Source organism: Sus scrofa, chromosome 7 (genome assembly GCF_054392235.1).
Source record: "Sus scrofa isolate SSC_HxYL_T2T_F1_AM1 chromosome 7, Sscrofa_HxYL_maternal_Yorkshire_Landrace_v2.0, whole genome shotgun sequence".
NCBI classification, from domain to species: Eukaryota; Metazoa; Chordata; class Mammalia; order Artiodactyla; family Suidae; genus Sus; species Sus scrofa.
Window position 1 is genome coordinate 44,186,654 of NC_139389.1, and position 26,902 is coordinate 44,213,555.

A 26,902-nucleotide genomic window follows, 5' to 3' on the forward strand; every position below is an offset into this window, starting at 1 on the left:
TCCACCTTCCGAGGTGCTTGTCTGGCCTGGCGATGCCTCTGTGTACCCACCGTGGAATAAATCCAATTCACCTGCCTTTACTGATCCAGGTTAAGACTCAACTGCCCTCCAAGTGGCACATGGCCTGGACAGTAAAACATTCGCCGGGGTTGTTTCCCAGGAACTCAGAGTCCGCTTCATCCAGTACAAACTGAGCTGGTTAAGACCAGATAGGACCACCAACCCTTCCACTGGGCATGCGCCAGCGTCTTCCCAGCCCTTTCGATCTTGTGGAGGCGTTTAGTGTAGTTACACCTGTACAAAAACGCAACTCTCCCATTTTCCAATCACCTCTCCCCATGCTCCCCTCAAGCCAAACCGCCCTGCTGCTCTATTCTTTATCCAGTAAATACCCCAAGGCCGTTGTCTTTGGGGAGGTGGATGTGAGATGCTTCTCCTGTTTCCGTGACTGGCTACAAACCTCCATGTCTCAGCTTTCGGCTTGCTGTGCAATTGGCCAAAACAAACCCAGTCCAGTAACACCACCAATGGAAGCACTGTAGACACGCGACACAGATGGGCTGGAGTTCTAGAGAGCATTTTCTAGAAAGAAGAGGTAAAAGATTTGTAAGGCGTTTGGGTCTCTGCTGTGAGATGTAATTCCCACCTCCTTGCTCCCCCTTCCAGAGAACCTTCAGCAAAACTGCCCCTTATTTTCAAAAGCTTTGGGATTCAGGTCTGTTTCTATCATTATTGTGATGCTGTGCTGACATGTCCCTTAGATGGAATCAAGAAGGCCCATTTTGAATGGGGTCCCCGTACTCTGTAGTGTCCAGTATTAGTTACTGCTGTTGAACACGTTACCTTAAGACTTAGGGTAATTACCACAATAAACAGCTATGGTTTCTGGGTGGGTGCAGCGAAGCTGGGTGGTGCTGGCTCGAGGTGACTCCTGAGGTTGTGGTTAAGATGTCGGGCAGGGATACTTTCACCCAAAGGCCTGGCTGGGGCTGAAGGAGCCCAGAAGGAGAAGCAGAGGCTTCCAACAGGGCTGCCAAGTCGATGCTAGCTTGGTGAAAGCCACTGCTCCTCCTCAGGGCAGCCTCTCCCCGGTTTCACGAGTGCTCCAGAGTGAGCGATTCAAGAGAGAGAGGCAGATGGAACTAACAGTGTCTTTTATGACCTAGCTTTGGAAGTCACACAGTGTCACTGCCACTAAGTTCTATGGACCAGGAAAACTATCATTAAATACAGCCCATATTCAAGGGAATTAGACCCCACCTTTTTTAGAGAGGAGTGTCCATGATTCCATAGATAGATTTAAAAATACCCCATTGGGGAGTTCCTGTTGTAGCTCAGCAGAAACAGACCTGACTAGTATCCATGAGGTTGCAAGTTCGATCCCTGGCCTCGCTCAGTGGGTTAAGGAACCACTGTTGCTGTGCGTTCCAGTGTAGGTCGCAGAGGCGCTTGGATTTGGCGTGGCTATGGCTCTGGTGCAGGCCAGCAGCTGCAGCTCCACTTCGACCCCTAGCCTAGGAACTTCCATATGCTGGGGGTGCAGCCCTTAAAAAAATAATAATAAGATAAAATACCCCAGTTGGAGTGTATGGGAAAGTGGTACCAGTGTCTGGTACATAGGAGATGCTTACCCGATGTCTGGTGAACTGGATGAAGAGCCCATCTTCCCCTAATGCTGCTCTGGAGCTGAGGTGGAACAGGAGGCAGCAGTGGCTGGCCTGGGGCAGCACTGTGCTTGGGCATCGCTAGCTGGATGTTGCTGTTCCTGGCTGCTGGCCTATCCACGGCATGTGGAGCAGATGTCCCTGGCCAGGGTCTCTGACCAACAGTGTCCTTCCTGCCCCGTGTACCCCTCTGGCTTCCAGCCTCCTGTGTCTTGCCTCCTACATCCCTCCTGTTGACTCTAAATGGGCAGCCACTTCCACACAGGGTTTGCCCCAGGCCTGGATTCCTTCCAGAGGGAGACTCGATGACTCCACCTTGACATGGTGGGGGCAGATCAAGGGGGTAGGGAGGACCTTCCTCCAGCGCTGCCACGACACGGATGTTAGTCCAGCCAGCCCCTTCCCTCATAGCCTTTACTGTCCTTTTCAGCCTCTGAGACTTTGCTTGCACTGTCCCCCACCCAGAATGTCCTTCCTTGTCCTTTCTGCCCTGCTCCTTCCTGCTCCCTGGGGGACAGTGTGATATGGTGGGAAGAACACAGGCCTTAGAATCTAAAGGCAGGAACCCAAGGCTCCATTGTCTCACATGGTACTTGGGCACCTCAGACAAGTCAGCCCATGATCTTTCTGAGCCTCATTTTTTTCATTTGTACAACGGGGATATCATACCACCTTTGGGTGTCGTTTCAAGACTGAAATGAGAAAACAGATGGAAGATGTGCTTTGTGAAGCCTAAGGCGCTACAGGTAAGGAATCTTTATTTTTCCTTTTCATCGTCTTAAGCCCAGCTCAGTTCTAACTCCCCTAGGAGACACACTGCACACGATGAATCTCTCCAGCAATCATGTTTCAACCACACAGCTCTGCATTTAATCTGGACACCCCCAAGTTTCTCTTTTCATTTATGTTGGGCCAGTTTCTAACACTGTTGTGTCCAACAGAATTTGCCTGTGCATTTAGCACAGCACGTGGCACAGGGCTGGTTTCGAATCTCGCTCACAGACTGTACACAGGCGTGCTGACTTTGGGAGGCTTCATTTTCTATTCTGCTGTCTCTGATCCTGTTGTTCCCCATTTAATGGAGATTTGGTGCAGCCAGTCTCCAGCTATTTAGTTTCTAATGGCCCATGCCTGGTACCTTCGGCAAAGAACTGCCTTTGGGAACTGCATGGACCACACTTGCTGTCAGGCAGCAAGTGCCTGGGAATGACCCACTGGTGCAGAAGTCTGAGAGCCCAGCTCCCTTGCCTTAGATAGGCGGAGCTGTTACTTACACTCTAGAGCTCTCCTCAGGATCCGGCTGAGGTGGGGGTGTGGCCAAAACTGCGCCTTGCCTCGACTTCCTTGTCCTGCTTCCCCCACTCCTTCACAACTTCCTAAATGCAACCTTTGCACATGAATCCTCAGCTCCGGATCTGTTTCTAAGGAACCTGCCTAAGAGGCTCCCATAAGAATGAGCAAGGCGGCACTGATGGGCCACCTGGACCAAGATCTACAGAAAGGAAAGGGAGGGAAGAAAACCACGTCCCTTTTCTTCTTTTGGTTGCTTCCCCATGGCCAACAACACTACTGTTGGGGAGAAAAAAAGTGATTCATTTTCAGTTTACCTTTAACATAACAAACTTCCGCTTTTGGAAGCTTAATTGGATCTATTCTTGGATGTGACAAAAAGTTGGTGGGAGATGAAAGGGGCATATCAAGGAAAAAAAAACACGCCAAGTGAATAATTTAAGATCACATCCATAATTAATGGCATTTGGCATGCTTCCTCTGGAAGCCTAATCATAGCGCAGAATGTGCTAATTAGAGCAGTTTGGTGCAAATCAGTCATTGCAGGTGTGGAGAAGCTGCCTCAGTTCTCAGCACCGGTGGGTTGGCGGCTGCACCGCTGGATCCTCAGATTGGGCGGGGCTTGAGTAAAGGTTGGAGCTCCAGGTTGGGCGGGGCCTGAGTAAAGACACAGCTCCAGGTTGGGCGGAGTTTAAATAATGACGCTCCAGTTTGGGCAGGGCTTGAGTAAAGAATGGCCCCCTTGAGTAAATGATGGAGCACCATTTCAAAATGCCTAATGGTGTGAAAAGAGTTTCTTTTCTTGTTGAGGGCAACACATATGTGGTATGTGTGTTCGATGGCGGGACAAGGCAGGTTGAGCTGGAGAGACGCTTTAGGTGAGTTCTTTGCCTCTCTTGCCTTTTGGGAAGACAAGATTGAAACAGGGCCAGAGCTGGGGGGAGGGATAACTCCCCCAGCCCCTGCATCCACTGGACACTCAGTGGGATGGGCAAGATGACCTGTCTCAGAGCCAGTGTACCTCGGAAAAGGTAAGGTACCGGGGTCTTCAATTTACTCTTCAACGTCAGGAGGCTGAAACCATGCACTCAACCCTCCCTGATGCCTGACTTCCGGTTGGTAGTGGCACAGGGGAATCCTATTAGATATTGGAAGGAGAGGCGGAAAAGAGAGAGCTCAGGTGACTGACTTCTCATCTCCTTCCTCCTTGCTGGGGTCTGCCTGCCCTGGAGCTGAGATTGCACTTTTTGTAGGGAAGCCCACCCACTACTCATCGCCTTCTCCTCTCAGAGTTTCACTGACCTGAGCTCCAGCGGGAGGGGCATTACAGCCCCACTCTCCCCAGCCTGGGCTACAAGCGCTCCCCCTTGTGGTTCCCTCTATACCTGCACCTTTGTAAATACCCTTTTATTCAACTCTCCTCAAATGACACTAATTTGAAGGTGACATTTCTTAACAACTGTCAAGACCCTGAAAAAGAACTATTTCACGAGAGTGCCATTCTTTTTAAATGGAGTTCTCTCCCTTAAAAGCCAACAACAGGAGTTCCCTTCGTGGCGCAGTGATTAACGAATCCGACTAGGAACCATGAGGCTGCGGGTTCGGTCCCTGCCCTTGCTCAGTGGGTTAACGATCTGGTGTTGCCGTGAGCTGTGGTGTAGGTTGCAGACGCGGCTCGGATCCCGCGTTGCTGTGGCTCTGGCGTAGGCCAGTGGCTACAGCTCCGATTCAACCCCTAGCCTGGGAACCTCCATATGCCGCGGGAGCGGCCCAAAGAAATAGCAAAAAGACAAAAAAAAAAAAAAAAATCCAACAACATGTTGGCAAATATTCTTTGGCAATCTTTATAATATGTATCCCTTATTTCCTTAGTAACTGTACATGATTGAGAAGCAACTCTTGATAACTCTTGATGAGCATCGATTGTCCCATGCTGGGCACTGCAGACTTGGGGGACTGTTACTGTCTGAAAGGTGTCCCCACCTCACCCCAATTCATATGTTGAAGCCCAACCCCCTAATGTGACTGTATTTGGATATAGAGCCTTTGAAGGGGTAATTAAGGTTAATGATGTCATAAGCAGATCGTAATCTAGTAGAGCTGGTTTTCTTATAAGCAGAGACACCAGAGCTCTTTCCTCATGTGCCCACAAGGAATGGCCATCTGCAAGCCAAGAAAAGCGTCCACGCTGTTGGCACCCTGATCTTAGACTTCTGGCTTCCAAATTTTGAGAACATAAACATCTAAGCCACTCAGTCAATGGAATTTTGTTTTGGCACCCTGAACACAAACTGATACAGGGACTCCAGGATGTAGGAGTGGTCCAGAATGCCCTGAGTGGTTCCAAGTTTCTGTGCCCAGCCCAGTCTGGTTTTGTAGTATCTTTGCCTTAGCTCAGCCAGATATTACGTCTTGCTGCCAATAGGTCACTACCTTTAGCATAGCCCCTGTTTACCCGTTTAAATCTTGTTTCCTAGTACTAAGCTGTCCTGTGAGATCAGAGAAATGAAGCTCCTTAGAACTGTATCTAAAGTAAGTTGGAGTTCCTGTCGTGGCGCAGTGGTTAACGAATCCGACTAGGAACCATGAGGTTGCGGGTTTGGTCCTTGCCCTTGCTCAGTGGGTTAACGATCCGGCGTTGCCGTGAGCTGTGGTGTAGGTTGCAGACGCGGCTCGGATCCCGCGTTGCTGTGGCTCTGGCGTAGGCCGGTGGCTACAGCTCCGATTCAACCCCTAGCCTGGGAACCTCCATATGCCGTGGGAGCGGCCCAAGAAATAGCAACAACAACAACAACAAAAAGACAAAAGACCAAAAAAAAAAAAAAAAATTAAAAAAAAAATAGAGTTAACAGTGGTGGGGATGGAGTGGACACAGGTAGTTGGAGAAGTCCCGATAAAGGACCCTATTTAAAGAGGGAAACTGAGGGGACATTGGGAGATCACTAGAAGTTAATAAATTGCTCAAGAAAATCAGCACAAGGCAGGCTTGCTTCATTAGTGGAGCCTTGAGAACCGCCTCACATTGTTGGGTGGGGGATGGGGTGAGGCCTGCACTCCTATTCAGACCTTGGGCAGGAGCGGATTTGAATACACACCTTACCTGATACCTAGGAGGAACCACTGCTCCCAGAAAGGAAGAGGCAGTCTTTCCTAACCGCCACTCCCCTTGGACAATAAAACCGTAGCCCATCGGATCCTCGGGACAGAGCTTCCATACCTGCCCGCTTGCACCTCTCATAAGCATCTTATCCTAATGAACCTATTTCTTACCTATCACGTTGTCTCTTGTGGAATTCCTTCTGCACAGAGACATGAAGAACCTGAACCTCAGTGAGTCCAGACACTGGGTGAGTGACTCGAATTTAAAACCATGGGTTTAAGGCCCAATCCGGTTTAGGCCAGGTTTGAGTCCTGGCACGTGGGTTCAAGCCCCAATCTGTGTTCTGGCTGGGTTCGGGCCCTTACTACTGTCAGTTTCAGTAGGTTCTGAGTGAAAGTCTGAATTGCGCTTCCTTGAATAGCCCAAGTATTTGAATGCCAGCCCTTTATCCTGAGGACTTTCTATGCCTGGAAGCCATTTTTTCCTACTCTGGAATCCTTGTCAGAGTCTTGTACAGCTGAGACTGCCGAACTGGTGGCCTAAGGAAAAACGTGGTAACAGAGACGTCTCTCTTGTCTTTGCTGAACTGGTTAGAACACAATGAAAGAACACAAGTCTTGTAAGGGCAGGGCTTACCTCACACCTGAGGATCCTCTGGCTTTTGTGTTAGAAACACGCCCCTGGTAGGAGACAGGACTCTGGGTTCTTATGGCCCAGTGGGTTCCCAGGGAATCTGATTTGTTCTCAGGCCCTGCGCTGGCCATCCTTTGTCTGGGTCTGGCCGGCCCTGCCACCGGTCAATAGGGGCCGATTTTATGAGGTGCCGCCCGCATAACTGCACGGAGACTCCTCGCCAACCTCCTTGGCTTGTGACGCTCATTGGCGGAGACAGCTAATCGATCGACGCTCCTCACCAGCCCCCGTGATATTGACTCAGGGCTCGGGAAGACTTTATAAGGAGTCATTGGGGGGATTCTTTCAGTTCAAATTGAATTGCGGGCCATTAAATCTCTTTAGTAAAAGACTGCACCTCATATCATATGCCAATGCGCCTTCTGAATGTTTAACCAGCACTGGAGAACAACGCCTCCCCTACAGCCATCTCAGCAAGGCCCTGGGTTTTTTTTTTTCTTTTTTTTCCTCCTGCAGATCTGGTTAATTGTTATGGATTTTCCGGCAGGTAAAAGCTTTCGGAGTTTGGAAAGAGCAGGCTTTGTTTTCTTTTCAAAAGAAAACCAATGCAAGTGGTTCTGCCTAGAGACACAGGAAGGAGGGAAGAAAGAAGGAGGAGAGGTCCTGAGGTGCCTGCCGTCCAGGGGAGCTCAGAGGAAGCTGAGCCGGGATCAGATGCCATGCGTGTGCACGCACGCACCTGCAGCTCAGCACGTGCACAAACACTTGTCCACACCAACAGGACCATACATGTAAACAGGTACACACATAAACACGTTCCTATGCACTCACGTGTGCGTGTACACGCGCCCAAACATACACTCGAGCAGGCACTCACACCAGCTCCATCATTGTTATCTTGGGACATGCGATGCGTTACATAACGTCTCCCAACCTGATCTCCTCGTCTGTAAACCTGGAAGGAATCTGGGTCATTGTGCAGAATAAATCAATCCACGGATGCGAATCCTCAGGCACATAATCAGTATTAAATGTCTGACCCCTGCCTGCAGTTCTTGGAATCAGGAATGGGAGGGGGCTTTAAGACCCTCATTTTATCCATGAGGACACCGAGGCCCCCATAAAAGACACAATTTGTCCAAGGTCACTGAGCGAGTTGGTACTGTTGCCGAAACCCGGCCTCTGTCTGCTGGTGCCAAACCCAAACAGGGAGACAGGGCTGTGGGTGAAGGAGAAAAAGACAGCTTTATGCTTTGCCAGGCAAAGGGAGCCATGGCAAGCTACTGCTTTAAAGACTGTGCCCCCTTGGGAGGGAGAGGGAGGTGGGTTTATAGTCTGGGAGTGAAAAGTGGGGACATTGATAAGGATCGGGGTGGGTAAGAGCTTGCATTGTTTTCCAAAGCTGGTGTTAGGGGTCCCAGGACTGGTTCTGAGGAGCCTTCGTTTGGAATGAAGACTGTTTCAGCAACATCTTCCTTTTGTGGGGGTCTTAGTTCTGCAGAAGAACTCACAATACATTCCTTAAGGAGGAACCAGGACCCTGCCCCAAGGCTGCCCCACTGTCTCTGGACGGCTTCTCCCCGCCCTGATGAGCAACCGTCTGAACCTGCTTTTCGGAACTCAGGGAAGGTCGTGGAGGCTGAAGCCCATTCCCCAAAAACAAGAAATGGGGGACAGGGAAAAGCTTGTGCGCCCAGGAGCCCCACAGGGCCCTGCTCAGTTTCGGGACCAGGTGGGACTAAGCGCCAGGTCTGCTTCCTTCTAATACTGTTTGCTGTTGCGCTGCCTCCATCAAGAAGAAGGAAAAGGCCCAGCTGGCCACAAGCTCAACCCCAGCAAGATTAATTGTTTTTATTAACGACTCACATTTGTATAGCATTTTACTCCTTTCAAAGATCAGAGGCTAATTAGAAACTGCAGTCCTAAGAGAGGCTGCCCTGAGCCACTTGCACCACCCAGGGTGAGGGAAGGGAAGGCATTTAACATGAAGACGTCACCCCCAGAGCCGACCTTCCGGGCCTGTATGTGAACTTGAGAGGCAGGGTCACCTGGGACCAGCCCAGCCTCCCTGCCCAGCAGCGCCATTGACTGTAACAAAGGCAGCAGTGCGTTAGGGAGGCAGGTGCAGGCTGGGCTGGGCACCAGAGCCCAGACTCACAACACAAAGTGCAGCCGGGAATGGAGGAGGAGCCAAGGTCAGGCACACCTGGGTTAGAGTCAGGACAACCTTTGATTGGAGATCATGTCACGGCTCAGCAGTAACCAGCCCGACTAGTATCCATGAGGAGGCGGGTTCACTCACTGGCCTTACTCAATGGGTTAAGGATCCAGCGCTGCTGTGAGCTGTGGTGTAGGTCGCAGACGCAGCTCCAATTGGACCCCTAGCCTGGGAACCTCCATAGGCCACAAGTGCGGCCCTAAAAAGTGCAAAAAAAAAAGACAAGATTTGATTTAGTAAACATTGCCAAGCACTCTGGGAATGGGTAACACCACACACAGAGGGCGTGAGGCTGGAAACGCCCTGACCTTGTGGGGCTCATGGTTTAGCAACATTTAAGCCCTCCCCACATCTCCATGGCATCCCTCCTCCAAGCTTCAGCACAGCCTTATGAGGTAGGGTCTGTCATTACGCCTGTTCTACACATGAAGAAGCTGAGGCAAAGAGAGCATAAGTCTCTGGGCCAAGGTCTAAGTGGTTGAAATGGGATTGGAACCACACCCTAATGATGCCACTGTTCATTTGGGTTCTCCTGCACAGGACGGAGTCCAGGACATGCGTGCAGACAGCTTATTTAGGAGCTGATCCTAGGAAATTCTGGGGGTGGGGGTGGGGAGTGGGGCAGGGAAGGAAAGGAAGCCCATGCACTGACCATCAAGTCACCAGCTGATTTCACCCTGCTGGGAGCCTAGAGGCCAGTACAGAACCTGCACCTTGGACTTGGGTACCCTGGCAGTGAGGGAGCTGGGGCATTTATACACCTGCTCCCGTCCATCACAGGCCAAGCTGCTCCCATGCTGCTTGTTCCCTAGCTCTTCCAGCCTGCCAGGAAGGGGCAGAAAATACCCCCAAGGCGAAGGAAGGTCCTCAGAAAAAAAAAAAAAAGGCACATGCAGGCATCCGGAAGTGGGTTGGCTGCACCAGAGGGGAAGTGAGAGGCGGGCCTGACAGTGTTCATTGTGGACACCCCAACCCTCCAGATGCCAGAATAGGACAGGGATCCTCACCTCCAGCTCCGAAATTGAAGCAGGGAGACCCAGCGGGGTGAGCGAGTAAAGCTGTGAAGTCCCTGGTACGCTGGCTGATGCCCCCACTCCCCCTGCAGCCCATTCCATGGACTTCCCCAAGTCCCAACTCAGAACTGTAACCAAGCAGGACCCTGGGAGGCCTTCCCAGAGTGGCCCCCCACTCCTGTCCTCCACCTGCCTTTTTATTTATCAAAAAACTTTAGTCAAAGAATCAATTTTATCAGAGAAGTGAGAAAAAATGCAGAGAAAAAGGAAAACAGTCAAGCAAGACAGAGTAATGATAGTTTAGCCATTCAACAAAGTCAAGGACCTTTAGTCAGTTCTTCTTCAAGGACTAGGGATGATATTCTGTATTTTTTTTTTTTTTCCTTTTCTAGGGCCACTCCTGTGGCATGTGGAGGTTCCCAGGCTAGGGGTCTAATCAGAGCTGTAGCCACCGGCTTACGCCACAGCAACACCAGATCCAAGCTGCATCTGCGACCTACAACACAACTCACGGCAACACTGGATCCTTAACCCACTGAGCAAGGCCAGGGATCGAACCCGCAACCTCATGGTTCCTAGTCGGATTCATTAACCACTGTGCCACGACGGGAACTCCCTGGACAATATTCTGAGCCATGTTCTTGGAGCATTTTCATCGGCACTGAAGCCCCCGGCAGGTGGAAGAAGACAACGGTGTGCCGCCCACAGTACGGGGACCCCAGACCAGCTGGAAGCAGAATATTGTTGATACCGATTCCCAATTGTCTCCCCACCAACCAGATCGGGAAAATGTCCTCGAGCTGACCACGCCCTGCTCCTTGAACACCCTAAGACGCCTCACCCCCCAGCCCACTCCAAGGGGGGTCCCGGTCCTTAAGGCACCAGCCTGCGGTGTTCCCCCCTTTGCTTGGAATGGAAGCTACTATCTGTTTCCTCCAACTCTGTCTCTGCATTTCTATTTGACATCAGTGTAGGGAGGCCGCCGAGATTTCGGCAGCAGAACAAGCACTGTCAGGCCCGAACATGGGGAATTTAAGGGCAAGGATGAGACAATTAATTACCTCATTCGATGCAAGAGCCTCACCTGTCCTGCCCGCATCCCCACCCTTGGCCTTGACAGGCACACTGGACATGGGGGAGTAGAGTCCTGTGTTATGCGGATAATCCTCCCGCCCTGGCTGGGGAGCTCCTGCAGGGCGGGGAGTGTGGGCAGAAGGAAGGGCCTGGATGTGCCACCTGCAAAGGGTCATTTGCCCCAGGAATCTGAGCCCTCGCGGGCTGGAGTGGCAGCCTGGCTGGGGGAACGGAGAGCCGGCGGGGATGAATATACACATCTTTGTTTGCTGGGAATTGGTGTAGCGGGGCTGTTGCGCTGGCTGAGTATTGGAGAATGCCGGTGGAATGTGGAGAAAAAGTCAATAGACATATGTAAAAAGAAATCATTACATTTAAAATGATTTCCCCCTGCAGGCCTGGGGAAACTGTCGCTATCAAGGAAAGAAGTGGGCCTCTGCTGAGCCTGGAAGTGCTTGTGGACTCGGGCAGCTGTGCTGTCCTGCAGACCAGACTGTCCCTCCCCCTGCGCTCAGCAAGGACCCGCCAGGCACCACCCAGGGTGACACTGTCACTAGGAAGGAACCAGCACATTCACGGTGAGTCTCTGCCTAGGGAAGGGTCAGAGCCACTTTTGATCTGCCGGAATTTATTTATTTTTTATTCCAAGCAGCAGCAGAGATTCAAATGTCCATGACCTCATGGAGATAAACGCTTTCCTCACCGGTAGGTTGGGAATAATAATGACACCCAGAATTGCTAGACAGAACAAAGCGATGTCTAAACCCTCACGTGCGACGCGGGGTGCTGCGTGCTATCTTCACCATCACCAAATGCTCCGTTGTCTGTCTCCCATCTGGAAAGAGGCCACAGGGGCTGGTAAGCGGAGGCTCTTGGTCAGCAGTGAATGAGTGAATGAGTGAGTGGATGGATTGTGACAACTCCGGATACATAGTAACCTTGAGTTTTATTATGTAAGATTGGAACCCCAGATTCGCTCAGTCTCCCTGATCTTTTCTCTTGCCACGTGCACCCCGATCCTTTCACTGCTTTCTGTCATCACTGGCTTGCTCTCTGTCTCTTTTACAGTCAAAGCTCCAGGGTGTTCTCATTGTCGTGGCTCAGCGGGCTATGAACCCGACTGGTATCCCTGAGCACGCAGGTTTGATCCCTGGCCTTGCTCAGTGGGTTAAGGATCCAGCATTGCCATGAGCTGTGGTCTAGGCCAGCGGCAGCTGAAGCTCCACTTCAACCCTGAGCCTGGGAACTTCCATATGCTGAGAGTGCGGCCCTAAAAAGAAGAAGGAAAAAAAAGAATCAAAGCTCCATGAGGATGGGGTCTGGTCTCCCTCGTCTGTGTGTCCCCAGGGCTGGGCACAATCCCAGAGCTGCCGCCCAATGACTGATGGAAGGAAGGAGGGGGAGAGGGAGGAAGAAAAGGGAGGAGGAGGAGGGAGACGATGACTATGGAAATCAGAAGGGTGACCTGGGAAAGTGCAGGAGCCAGCACTGAGTACCACAGGCTTCAGCTGCCCTGTGACGGAAGGGGGTAGTTCTTGGCTGGGGCTGGAGGTGGGGGAGGCCAGATCTGCAGGAATGAGTCTCACCCATGGTAGGGGCAGGCTGCGTGTGCCCTCCTCGGGCTCTGTGAACCTCTGCCTGCCCCTGCTCCAGCCCCACCTGAATGCCATCCCTGCAGCAGCCTCTGTGTTTTCCAGGGAAAAGAGTGGTGGTTCTGGGTCACTGATGCCTGTTAATGAACCTGGCCTGTGGAGGGATTTCATTTCCTCCCTGCAAAGGTCGCTCTTTCCCCGGCAAGGTGGGGGCGGGCAAAACAGAGGGGAGCAGGCAGCTTCTGGGGTGGGGGGGGGACGTCCCAGCTGCCTAAGACCTGTGCCTGCTTTGCACACCCTCAGCTGTGCTTGGAAAAGGCACAGAATGTCCCTGTTTGTCTCTGGGTAGAAAGCAGTGGTTTCCACCTTGTAATTAGAATGGCTCTGCTTGCAGCATGATGTTCTTTTACTCACCAAAGGGTAAGCTTGCAGTTAGCGCAATGCACCGTGCTCCTCCTCACATGCACAGGCAGGAGGAGGAAGAGAGAGCAGGGCAGAGTGGCTGACCAGGAGCCCACCGCCTTCTCCCTGAGAGAAAGCAGACTGGAGCGCATCAGCAGCGGGCAGGTCAGGGACGGCTGCTGCGCTGGAGGAAGGACAAGGGCAGCTCCTGGCTGGCCCTGCCCTCAGGAGCCCCAGTATGAGAATGTGACAGATCCCTTGAGCTCAGGGGCTCCCTAGACCAATGGCAGAAGGAAGGGACATAAGCTCCATTAAGTTCCTACTCTGTGCCAAGTGCATGCTAGATGCACCCACCGCCTCTCTTCACCCTGTGGTATGGCAGGGCACACAAGGGGCACCATTTGAACACAATGAGGGTAGTGCCTTGAAGGTGCCCCTGGGTGAAAGCACACATTCTGCCAACTTACAAGAGGATGGGAGACAGAGGCTAAGCCCAGAGACCTACAGCTGAAAGTGCAGATAAGATATATATACATATACATTTTTTTTTGCTTTGCTTTTCAGGGCCGCACCCATGGCATATGGAGATTCCCAGGCTAGGGGTAAAATCAGATCTATAGCTGCTGGCCTACACCACAGTCACAGCAATGAAGGATCCAAGCCGCGTCTGCGACCCACACCACAGCTCATGGCAACACCGGATCCTTAACCCACTGAGCGAGGCCAGGGATTGAACCCACAACCTCATGGTTCCTAGTCAGATTCATTTCCGCTGTGATGGGAACAGCCCACTGATCAGAATTTGAACCCAGTCTCTGATTTCAGGTCAAGTGCCCCATGGGCAGTTCCTGGTGTGTGAGGCAAAGTGGGACAGAGAGCAAGCCTGCCTGCACATCTGCGTCTCAGCTGCACATCTGTGTCTCAACCTGGGATAAAGGCTTGCAGGCCTGTGGGCAGTTGCCTGAGAAGTGCTTCCTGTGGGCAGGAGGGAGAGAGAAGTAGAAATGGCACTGGAAAAAAAAATGCCATGCCAAGTTTACATGGTCCATCGGCCACTTATGTGGGTCACCGTGCTTGACTCCACGGGACGTCCCAGGAGCCTTAAGGCACATGTCTCAGAGCTATACACCAGGGCCACAAGAGGGAGGGAAATTCTCAGTCACCACCCACCCCACCCTTGAACAAGAGTGGCCAGTGCTTCCTGACTGCAGGCACTTGAGCACCAGCAGGTCCTCCTGATATTAATAGGGAAGAACAAACCTAATGCCATATTAGATCTGTTTCTTTTGCTTTAACTTTGGTGTGCTATAGCTTGAAATACACAGGATAGCTTATTCTCAAGGCTCTGACCTTCGATGGTGTAACACTTTTCCATAAACAACTTTTCCATAAACGGTAGAGATAAAAAGTTGCAGAACGGAGAGTAATATTTGTCTTGTTGGGGGTTTACAGGAATGTTATGAGCTGACCTACAGGGACAGCTACAAGAACAAAGGATTCTGACACCAAGAAGTTTGCAGCAAACAACCACACCCTCTCCCCTTTTGGTATCAAAGAAGCCCGAATTCTGACACTAGTGGTGGCCCTTCTTCTTGGTTTGCTGGCTTTCTGAATGAAGTCACTATTTCTTGCCCCAACTTGACCTTGTCTCTCTCTTTATTGGCCTGTCCCGCAATGAGCAACAAGAGCTTGGATGGATGCAATAACACAGGGAGACCCAGGCTAGGGCCTCAGAGAACCCCTGATAGGAAGTGAGAGATGCAGGGCACAGACAGAGGGGAGGGCTTCAGGGCTGCACCTGCAAGAAACTGGTCCAAGCCTGTTGGAGACACTGGGCCATGGCTGGAGGAAGGAGTAGCGCCAAGCAGATGAAAGATGCACAAACAGCGTCTGCTGACCCCCTTGGCTGGTCTGACTTCTGGGAAGCAGAAGGTGAAGTGGAGTTAGGAATGCAAAAGTCTGCTTGGGAAGCACCACCTGAGAAGGAAATGCGAGAAGGCAGACAGGGCATGAGAGTCCTCTTTGGGTCGTGGAGCCTGCAAGGATCCAGTCTTCTAGGCACTAACAATAATCTGAGATTCTGAGACTTATATCAGAGGCCTCTGGGCCCCAAAGAGATGCAGTGGCAGAAATTCCTGGCTCAGAATTCTGCCATCCTTGGCCAGGAAGGATTCTGATTTGTGGCAGAGGTTGCTAGATGCCCCAATCTCCCTTTCCTACATCTTCCTGAGTGATGGGATCCCTGGTTTTTGCTGAGCACAAGAAACTCCTGGCACACAGTCAATATTTCCATCCTATCTTGCAAAAATGTGCGGCCATTCTAGCCAATAGGACATAAACTAAATCAGTGTAGACAACTCTTTAGAAGTGTTCTTATAGGGAGGAGTGCCCTTCTCTTCCTCATTTCCTCTACTTTGCTGGCTGGAATGTGGATGAGATGGCTGGAGCTCCAGCAGCCATACTGGATCACACAATGGAAGCTGTGTGCTGAGGAGGGGTGAGGGAATAAGAGGATGGGTCTTAGATGCATACAGAGCTGCCATACCAGCTCTGGGCTGCCTACTTCTGTAACCAATTAGTGTGAGACAGAAGTGAACTTCTGTTTTTCTTAAGTGCCTGCTATTTGGGGTTTTCTGTAATTGTTTGTGCATGTATCTATCTCCCTAGTGCAGGGACTTGGGCAGGGCAGGTTCCTGATAAGATATTTATCTTTGTGGCTCTTGAGTCTCCAGCATGGAGGCTGTCATTATGGAGGCATTTTGTGTTCACTGAATGAATAAATGACAGACTCTCATTCCCGCCTGATCCCTGGAAAGATGCCACCTTAACAGCTTCCCTCTGGTCTCATCTTGCAAGGGCAGAATGGAATCCTAAACTGGGGGCCCAGGGTCCCAGCACCAGCTTGGGCAGCACCCTGCACTGCTCAGTTCTCCTACTCAGGAGGCCTAGGGGCAAGAGATAGAAACCACAACCCTATGTGGGAAGGCCTCCAGAGGTATAATATAGCCCAGAGGCTTGCTGCAACTGACTGAGGGAGAAGCATCCAGCAGGACTGGCAGCTCTTCAAACTGCCATGCTCTTTCTCGCCTGCAGCTCCCTCTGCTGGCCACACTCTTCCCTGCCCTCCACCTCCCTTTGGCTTGCCTGGATTTCTTCTCCCAGATTCCAACAAAGATAGGTCTTGAGAAAGACAGACATCCTATGATAGCACTTATACGTGAAATCTAAAATATATATATATATATATATATATATATATATACACAAATGAACTTATTTACAAGACAGAAACAGACGGACAGACCTCGAAAATAAACATGGTGACCAAAGGGGAAAGGTGGGGGTGGGGACAGACTTGGGGGTTTGGGGTTGGCACACGCACACCACAGAAGGTAGAACGGATGGTCAACGGGGACCCGCTGTAGAGCACAGGTAATTCTAATCAATATTCTGTGATAACCTATACGAGAAAGAGTCTGGAAGAGAATGGACTGTGTGCGTATCTGTGTAACTGAATCGCTTTGTTGAACAGCAGAAAGTACCCCAACATTGGAAATCAACTATACTCCAATGAAACTTTGAAAAACAAACAAAAAGAAAAAGACACGTCTGCCTGGAAACCTTGGAAGCTTCAGCCCCTGCTGAGCGCTCCCTCGGTGCTCCTGCTGCTGATATGGAGGCACTTTCCACGCTGGATTGGAACCTCCATGGGATCAGACTGTGTCTCCTTTGCTGCGGACCCGGGTGCAGGTGGGCACTCATGACACTGCTTCAGAGCCTCTCCCAGGAGCACAGCTGGAAGCCAGGTGGCATTGAAAGGACAGGATGGCTCAGTGCCAGCCCCGGCTCCCAGCCCTGTGCCTCCAGCCCATCTTCCATCTTCTGCCTTCAACCATCTTCTGCCCTCCCTCCCGTCGCCCCCAGCTCCCTTGGCCCTGGCCTGGCAAGACTGCATTTTTTCTTCTCTTGGGGACCTGTGACCAAAGCCACTAGCAGCAAAATTAGCACCGGGCTGTGTGTCTGACCCCTGCCCCTGGCTGGCACACACCACCCCAGCTCATTCCCATTTAATGGTCTCAGAACCCGCCTGGCAACCTCCATCCTCTCTCCCTCCCCTGACAAGCTTCCAGCCTCAGGGTTTTTTCCTTTACTCTCTCTGGTTCGCTTCACTTTATAATTAACACTTGCTTCTGGCTGCTCTCTTCCCTCCTCCACTGGCTATACGTGTGATGCCAGCCTGGGTGCCCCCAGAGACAGGCTCAGGCAGCTGTGGGCCCGGCCCTTGGGGAACCTTCAGTTGGGGATGACACACTGATAAGGAGGGACAAGGACAGGGCACAGGGGTGCAGAGAGGGAGGGACCCCAGAAGCATGGGGACCAAGGTCTACCAACTGTGTAGAGGAGAAGACGGAGGCCCAGAGAGGGTTAGCAAGCTACCCGAGATCAGCCAGTGAACTAGAATGTCTTAGCCTTGGTCTCCCGACCCGCCGAAGCAGAGGAAAAGAGCGTCTGTGGATGGGACGGGATGGAACTCAGGGGCTTGGAAGAAGGAACTATGAAGGAGAACAAGCTTTACCATCACATTGGGGGCCCTCTGAGTGCTTTCAAAACGTCTACTCAAGGTGGGGAGGAGGTGGGATGAGAGGGTCCCATTTATCTTTTAGTTGCGGGCCCTGTCCCACGCCCTGGTGGTACTGACATCCTTGTACTGCCAAGATCCTGCCTACGTCTGCTCAGCTGAGCAGGGTCTAGGCAGCCACTGCTGCAGTGGGGAGAGGGGTGGAAGAGGGCAGGAGGGGTGCAGTCAGAAGATGCTGTGAGGGGCTCAGTCAGAAGATGCTGTGAGGGGCTGATTCCCACCACAATGGCTGTGATGAAAAGTTGGACTGAGAGGCTGGACATATGACGGACCTGCCCCGTGACTGCCCTGTGCGACGGCAAGAGAGTGTGGCCACCTGTCTCAGTCGGGAATGTGCTTGGGCAGCACTGATCAGGAAACCCAACTTCAGTGTCCAAGAAAGAAAGAGGTTTATTTTCTCCCAAAAGGAGAAATCCAGAGAGGTAGGCAGCTACTGTACAAGTTTGGGAATGTCAGCCCCAAAGTCAGATTTTCTGGAAGTTCCCCTTGTGGCTCAGCAGTAATGAATCCAACTAGCATCCATGAGGACTCCAGTTCATTCCCTGGCCTCGTTCAGTTGGTTAAGGATCTAGCATTGCCATGAGCTGTGGTGCAGTTGCAGATGCAGCTCGGATCCAGTGTTGCTGTGGCTGTGGTGTAGGCCGGCAGCTATACCTCTGATTCGACCCCTAGCCTGGGAACTTCATATGCTGTATGTGTGTGGCCCTAAAAAGCAAGAAAAAGAGAGAGAGGGAAAAGAAAAAAAGAAAAAGTCTGAGATTTTCTGTCTCTCTCTCTCTCTCTTTTTTCATGAGCCCAGGATGGCTGCTGGTGTTCCAGCCATCACATGTGCATTTCCAGCAGGAAGAAAGTGGAAGCTTGGTGGAGGGGAAAGGGACAGCATCTTTATTAGGGCAGCATAAGCTCTCCTTCTAGCATATCCCTCTAGCATACATCAACTGGCTGGAAAGGTTGTCACGTAGAGCCATTGGGTGGAAGGGAAGGGGGTCCAAATGAGGGCTGGCAGAAAAGCAGTGCTGCCTGCCACACAGACAGGCCCCATTTTCCTTCTCTTTGTGGAGCAGTTGGCCTCTTCCTCTGCCCTCACCACTCATGTCCTTTGTTGCTTCCAACCCATAGCTGGTCCTGAGTGGCCCTGGCCTTTGGGACCATGTAGGCTGAAGGCTGGATTTTTTTCAATGAGACCAGAAAGATGCAAAGAGATGGAAAATAACCAGGAGTTGCTCCATTTTTTCCCCTCCACTTTTATCACCCTTTGAAAGAAGGAGAAGCCCCCGGTGCAGCTGAAGAGAGCATGTCCGATTCCATCAGTGACTGGGAGTGGGCATGAGGAGAAAGCAGTTTGACACGTGTGTTTCTCTTTCCTGGCCAGTGGGTGACTCACCCAGTGATGAGCCTAGAGAAGGATGCTGAGGAGAGACAGAGACTCTGGGTCCCCACGCCTGTCCCTATGTCTACTTGGGACACCAGGACACCAGGCAGTGTGTCCTGACACTGCCAGCTATACACCTGACCCAGCTGCCATCCATCCCAAGGGGTTTGGTTAAGTTCGAAGTCCTGAAAAGTTACTCAGGCTCCCTCCACCCCGACTCCCGCCAACCTCCTGGTAGGATTGAATCAAGCCTCTCGGAGGCAGGCAGGGGCCTCTCTGGACAGGTCAGCAGGAAAACCGTTGTCCAGACACCCCCAAAAGCTGGTCCTGAGACAAGAATTCGAGTGAAAATAAGGGGCTGGAGGATGAGATGAGGAAGGGATGGAGCCCATGGACAGCAATACCACCCTAGGTCCCACTGTGGGCAATGGAGCCTAGCCCCCCAGGAGTGCTCTGGGAGATGGTGTGGGATGCAGCCCGGAGTTACCAGCCCAAAGGATAGGGAGCTGGGGTAGAGATACCCCAGCTCCCTCCGCTACTGGTGAGGGCTGCTCCCAGGGCCAGCTAACTCCCTGGCTTTCTGGCTGCCACTTGAGCAGAAGAACAGAATCCAGCAGCCAGAAAAAGTCCTCTGGCAAAGAAAAGCAGGTGTAGCTGAGGCTTAATCTTGGAGTGGCTGAAATGATCAAGACCAGGGGTGGGCAGGGAGCCCACTGTGGCTCCTACCTGCAGGCTGGAGGGATCAAAAGATTCCTTTAGGCACTACCAGGCTACCAGTGTTTGGGTGAAATGACTTTTCTTAGGTGGGACAATCACTCTGTGCAGGATGCTGGCATCCCCAGGCTATCACACCTCCTTGTCGCTGTGACAACAAAGATGCCCCCCCCATTTCTAAACAATCTCCCTCCATTTTATTAAGAACCCTCAATCCAGTCCAACCCCTCTGTTTTGCAGCTGAAGGCAAGTGACTTGTCCAGCAACACACAGCTGGTTCTGAGAGGCTGAGCCAGACCTGCTGGGACGGGTCCCAGCTTCTTCCAAAAAAGACCAGGAGGGTTCAGGACTTACTTGCTCATTCCTGCACCAATCACAAATTACTGACGTGTTCTCTCCTCTCGGGGCTCCGGGCCCAGGTCCCCTGGCCCCTCCTGCTGGGACCCAGGCCCCTTCCCCTTACTCCAGCCTCCCGGAGGGGGCACGGTGCCCTGTGGCTCATGGGCTCTGTGAGAGGGGAGGGTCAGAGGCTGCAAGATGGCCTGGCATGGGCTGTTGCTGGATGGGAACGTCAGTCTTGAATGAGGCTTCCCCAATGCCCTTTCCTGCCACTGACAAGGGCCCCGCAGCTGCAGTGATGGTAACAAGCCCCATAAGTAGAGAACAGAACGCTTTGGAGACACTACCCGGCAGCCCTCTTGTCTCCGCCTCCGCTCCATCCATCTGCCGTCTGCCCGCGGCACCTGCAGCCCGGCTCCTGGCCCCTCTCCCCACTCCCAGCCCCTGGCTCCTCTGTGATTGGCGGCCCCGCTCAGGCCTGGCATGGGCTCCTGGCAACAGGTGCCCTGTAAGCACAGAGCCAGCCTCGGAAAGGATGGACTGTCCCTGGCTGCAGCACCGAGGGGCCTGGTAACCCTCCCGCCTTCGCCTGGCCTGGCTCCCTCTGCTCTGCTACGGGCTGGGACCAGATGGCGAATTAGCAGGGCTGATTTACAGCGACAGCTCCGTCGGCTGAGTGAGGTGAGGATACCAGCGGGCACTGCCCCATGGAGAGGGCTGCGATGGGGGACAGGGTGGGAGAGACAGGGCAGGTCCCCTGGAGAGAAAGTGGGACAAGGAGCAGAGGAGAAGCACGGGGCCAGAGAGGAGAGAGGCGGAGTGGGAGGACAGAGGCTGGGAGAAGAGGGGTGGAAACTGCGCAGCTGATGGTGGCTGAGAACTCTCGCCAGACGACAGGCGCGCATTTTCTCATGGGCTTTGCTCTAGAGCAGGGCTGCCCAAGCTGGTAGCCACTAGCCCTGGGTGGCATTTTAAATTAAAACTGAAATTAATTATAATGAACTATAATTGAAAATTCAGTTTCTTAGTCTCACACTAGCCACATATCAAATGCTCTGGGGTCAACATGCGACTGGTGCGCGGCGTGGATACAGAATATCTCCACCGTGGCAGGAAGTTCTATTGCACAGGCTGGCACAGGGAAGGCGGATATCAGCGAGAGCTGGCACTTTCATGTTTCTGACGTACACGTATGCCTCCAACCATGTACCTATACAGCCACCATCCTCAGCTCAGCTACCTAGATATCAGGCACTGTTAACAGCTCATTTATATCAACCCTAGATGGCAGGTATTTTTCTCAGAGGTCAGCAAACATGGTCTGTAAAGAACCAGATAGTAAATACCTTAGGTTTTACTATTTTAGGCTCCATGGGCCCTGCTGTAGTCTCTGTTCCAACAGCTCCACTCCACTGTCAACTCGGAAGCAGCTGTGTGGGCCTGACTGTGTTCCAATAAAACTTTATTTCTAAACATGGAAGTTTTTAAGTTCAGATAATTTTCACGAGCCACAGAATATCCTTCTTTTGATTTTTTTCAACCACCTAAAAATGGAAAACCATTCTTAACTTGTGGGTCGATCTCAGACTGTGGACAGAATTTGGCTTACGGGGTCTGCTGTGGGATCACCCTCATTTCACGGATGTGGACACTGAGGCCCAGAGACATCATTGAGGTCGTCTGAGGTCACACAGCCAGAAACAGAAGAGCTGAGATCCCAGGGAGACGGGCTCCAGAACCTAGGCTCTTAACCTCTTGGCATATTAATGAACAATGTCATTTCAGGTGGTGATGGCTGCTGGGAAAGATGCTAAGTGTGATGTGGAAGCAGCCAGGTGGGGGGTCTGGTCACCTGGATGTGAGGAACAAAGACGAATTTACTGAGAAGATGCCTTTTGACTTGAGACAGGGATGACCCGAAGGATCCAGCCATTGTATGAGCCAGGAGAGCATCACAGGCATGTGGGGGCAAGAGTGATACCCTGTAGCAGAAGAGCAGGCCGGTGGGGCTGGTCCACAGGGAGGGAGGGCAGAGATGGCCTTGGCCACAAGGCCCAAGAACCACAGTAAGGAGGGGGCAGCATCTCAAGTGCGATGGGTAGCCCTTGGGCATTTTAGCAGAATGATTGATACGATTCCCTTATAAAACCAAAACCACCCTGAGTGCAGAAGGGGAGAGGCGGGCAGCTAGGCAGGAGTCCTCGTGCATCACTCACATAGGCAATGAGGGACTTCGCACGGGGAGGGACCGTGGAGCTGTGGGTACGAGGACAGTTACGGGTTACGATTTTTTTTTGGCCGCACCCATGGCATGTGGAAGTTCCTGCGTGGAGGACCAAACCCTTGCCACAGCAGTGACAACACAGGCCCTTAACCTGCTGAGCCACCAGGGAACTCCCTGTCATGTTCTGGATTGAAACCAACAGAATTTATTGTTCACACAGATGTGAGGGGCAAGGAAAACCTGGAATTGCCTCCTAATTTGGCAGGTTTGAGTGATAAGCCATGAAGATATCGGAAGGACAAGAGAGGAACAGACCTGGGGTGAGCTAATTGGGACTTCCGATCAACTGGGAGTCTGTCCCCAGAACAACTGTGCAGTCAGCGGCTCCTGGGCCACGGTGTGGACGGTGGCTGCAGGGGTGGTATTTACCCCTGGCCAGAACCAGAACTCTCTGATCCGTGCAGAAAGACTTCCTAGAGACTCCTGGAGCCTGGGCGCGGAGTGGGGGTGGGGAGGTGCCGGCCTGCCTGCCTTCGCTTGTCTACACCCCGTGCTGTGCACATTCAGAGTTTACAGGAAGGCCTCCCATTCTGGGGACACCTGGTTCTCATTTTGTCATTTTACACCCTTCCATATTGTTGGAAATGTTTTTACTATAAGCATGTACTATATTTAAAATATTTTTAAGATAAAATATACCACATTTAACAAATACTAATATGTACACTCTCTGAAGAGTTTTTATAAATACTCGTAAAGGCAACACTATAAAAATGGACAAAGGATCCCAACAGGCAGTTTATGACAAACAAGAGGCTAGACCGAAGACCAGAGTTGACCCCCGACGGTTCAAATGCTGGCAATCACGTAAAGAATCAGCTTCTGGGGCGCGAGCAGGATTACTGGAATAAGGAAGGGATGGCGAGGCCCCAGGAGGGCAGCCAGGACAAGGGTTGTCACCACTCTCAGGCTACAGGGACTCAAGTGCCACGAGGGCTGGAGCAGGTGGAGGGGCTGCTCTGCAGGAGCTGCAGCCTCAGAACAAGGCTGACGCCAGAGACATGGGGCTGAACCAGGGAAGAAATACCCCAGCCTCTCTTCTCCCAGCCCCCAAACTCTCTCCTCCCAGCCCCCAAACTCTCACCCGGCATTCCAGAAATCTATTCTGCAAGTAAGCTCACATGTACAATCGTCATTGCAGCACTGTTTTTGTTTTGTTTTGTGTTTTGTTTTTTTTGCTCTTTTTAGAGCTGCAGGTGAGGCATATGAAAGTCCAGGCTAAGGGTCAAATCGGAGCTGCAGCTGCCAGTCTACACCACAGCCACAGCAACTCAGAATCCAAGCCATGTCTGCGACCTGTGCCACAGCTCGCAGAAACACTGGATCCTTAACCTACTGAGTGGGGCCAGGAATCGAACCTGCATCCTCACGGATTCTAGTGGGGTTCGTTTCCCCTGAGCCACCACGGGAACTCCCACTGTAGCACTCTTTATACTAGAAAAGACCAGAAAGAATGTTAATGACCATCGGTAATGGTGATGAAGATGCTGGTAAAGATCATGAGAGCTAGTGGCTCTGTGTGTGTGTGTGTGTGTGTGTACAAGCACACACGTGCCAGGATTGATTCTAAGCAATTTGCGTATAATTTCTCTTTTATTCTCACAAAATCCTATGTGGCAGGTACTATTACTATCCCCATTTTACAGAGAAGTAAACTGAACAGTATCAGAGGTAGAATAAAATTAGGACCTAGCTACACTGTGGAACACTGCACAGCCACTTAAAAAAGGAAACAGGTCTAAATCTGTGGGTATGGAAAGGAACACATTAAGAAAAAAACGGCCATAGAAATATTTGTATAGTTCAATCTTTTATATTTGTAAAGCAGCAGCTGTGTGTGTGTGTGTAGCAAAAAGGTCTGGAAGGTCACACTCGACAAATAACGGTGGTCACTAATGGGGAGGGAGCCTCCTAGGGGTTGAAAGAGTTTCATTTCTATTTCACATATGACTTATGTACAAAAAAATGAAAGAATGAAAGAAAATAGAAGGAGCCCCCTTATTGTAACTTGAAACTGGGGTCAACCCGGTACCACTGCCACTGTCCAGCCGTGTGTGCCTGGCGCTTTCTTCTTCATCTGTGGGGCGGGGGGCGGGGGGGGGCGCTAGTGGCTGGACCCACTCTCCGCCTGAGGAGCAGGTAGGCAGCCAGCGAGGAGGCCCCTGCAGACCCACTCAGTAAGCACTGTGCTTCCAGCCCCGGGATGGCTGGGAAGGGGAGTGGGTGGGGGCCCAATGGCTCCCCAGGGTCCATGGGATACGACCCTCCCTGCCCAGACAGAGCCTCAAACCCAGAGCTGAGGCCTGCCCCGCCCTCGGGCAGCCAGGCCCATCCTCCGCACTTGGCACCTCCTTCTGGCAAAAACGGCCTGAGAAATCATGTCCCAGGAATGAGCAGCCACATCCTCTGACTGGAGCTTGGACCAGAGGCCACCGGCATTTAGTAGGAAAGTGAGCTACCTCTGTGACTTTCCAGACCGACCTTAATAGTAATTATTTACCAAGTGTTCCCACCCACCCTCTCCCCACCCGCCAGGTCTATTTTGATAAAGCACCTGCTCTGAGCACAGCGATGAGCGTGATAGGCGGACGGGAACTAAACCCACCTGGAGAAAGAGCTAGTCTGGGCCGCACCTCCCCGGAAGCTAATTCAAAGGGGAATCTTCACCTAATGGTCTCCGACAAGGAACTGAATTTTACATCTCCAAGGGCTGTACTGTAAAATACAACATGTGTGTTTTTAAAATCTGCCAAGTTATTTACCAAACTTATACCAGAAGTTACCTCTGGTGAATGTGTTGCATGTGGGGTGGGGCTGGGGACAGGGGGTGGGCCAGAAAGACGTGTGTATTTTATTCCAAATATTGAAGCAAATGCTCTGTTATAATAAGAATGTTTCCAAATATTTCTTGTAGGAAAAAAATTAACAAAATAGGAGGGGAAAAAAAAGGGAGAAAATCACCAGAGTTTTTCTCTAGAATAAACAAGATCATGGCTAAGAATATCTGCTTTGCCTTTCATAGTCTGACTATCTAGACTTAAGAGATACACTATTCACTGAGCCCTGATGGGGTGCCAGGTGCTGTTAGATGTGTGATCACACTGAGGTGACCAGAGGACCCTACCAGGTAAGTGTGATTTGCTCCACTTGCAGGAGGAGCTAGTCTGCACACAGGTGGATCTACAAGCAAAGCCCGGCCTGCGCCCATGCATTTGCAGGTGAGTGAGAGCACAGAGTGATGTGAAATGGATTTTTTCCTCCCACAGAAAAGCAAAGAGCCTCACGGAGAAGACCCCGCCCTCCCTACCTGGGATCCTCAGAGAGAACTGGGCAGCATCTGTGCACATGTTATCGGGGAGCAAAATGGAAAACTGGAAAGCCTGCAAGTCTGCCTCCCTGCAACGAGGCTGGGAGGGTGTTGAGCCTTGAGGAGGGAGAGCAGGAGGGCCTCTCCCCTGAGCGTCCAGGACAGCATGCCCCTTCTCAGTGGGCACTCAGGGAAGACCCCAAACAGGGGGTGGTGGCAGTTTTGCCACCAAGGACTGACCTGCAGGGGATAAGGGAGGTGGGGGTCTGAGCAGGGCCGCTTTTCCCCAGAATCTGGGGCGGCAGTCAGCAGGCTCACAGCTGCCCTCTCCTGCACTGAGACGGATTTAGAGGAGCAGCTAGCCAGGCATTGACAACACGCAGATAGGCTGTTACCGGCTCCATGCTGGCTGGGCAGAATGCAGGGCTTAGCTTTCATGGTCAGTTCCCTCTCCGGCTCCTGCTTCCTCGTCTGCCTTCCTCACCGCCAGAAGCAGGTGGACGCCTTAAGCCACCGCCCCCCACCCCACCCCTCCACAAAGTGAGGAAGTCCCAGCTGGAACTGCTCTCCTGGTGGCCATGCCAACCCCAGCCCTGGGACACCCTGCATCCCATGCAGCGGGCCTGTCAGCCCGTCCCTCCCTCAGCTTCCCTGGAAGTTCCTTGGGGCTCTCCTCCCCCTCCCCCAAGCCTCTAGTCACTAGGTGGCAGAGAGCCAGAGACCCTGTACCCACACCATGGATAGAGTTTATATCCCAGTTACGTGGAATTTCTGTGGCTGCGGACAGCTTGATATTGCTCTCAACCTTGACAGGATTTTAGGAGCGGGGGACTTGGATTCGAGTCTTGGGGACTCATCCACAAACGCACAGCCCCTGAACCGAGTTAGAGTCGTGACGCCACCTTGTGGCCATTCCAGGAACTGCGCCTTGGGAAGGAAAGCGGACCCGGAGAGGCACTTAGCGCAGATATTGAGGCCAAGGAGGAGGCAGGTGGGGGAGATTAGAGACGGTGGCATTGACGACCAGGAGAACAAAGATGAGTCAGTGAATGTGAAATCACTTGCCTCTTTCAACTTTCTGCTCACATCACCTCCTAACAGAGGTCAGAGCTTTCTCTGACCACTTACTTGCAATAATATCCATCCTTCTACCCTGCTTTATTTATTTTTTTTTTGGTAGTATTTATCAACACCTAACATATTACTTTATTTGTTGATGGTGAGAGCAGGAACTTTGTTTTGTCCACTCACACATTCTCTG

The 26,902-nt window shown here is 51.8% G+C and overlaps 1 protein-coding gene across 3 annotated transcripts in view; it reads right to left on the bottom strand.

Annotated features, from left to right (window-relative positions):
* Positions 1-259: 259 nt before the first annotated feature.
* Positions 260-26,902, bottom strand: part of LRFN2 (leucine rich repeat and fibronectin type III domain containing 2) — a 305,256-nt gene continuing 278,613 nt past the window's right edge. For 2 of the 3 annotated variants that reach the window (XR_014810082.1, XM_084968014.1), the window contains one exon: positions 260-582. Coding sequence is in view for 1 of the 3 variants with exons in the window: in XM_084968014.1 (XP_084824140.1) it covers positions 569-582 (14 nt within the window). In the remaining 2 variants the exon portion in view is untranslated. Of the gene's footprint in view, positions 583-2,565; positions 4,093-26,902 lie in introns of those variants that run through there. The other variant, XR_014810083.1, reaches the window with a different exon arrangement.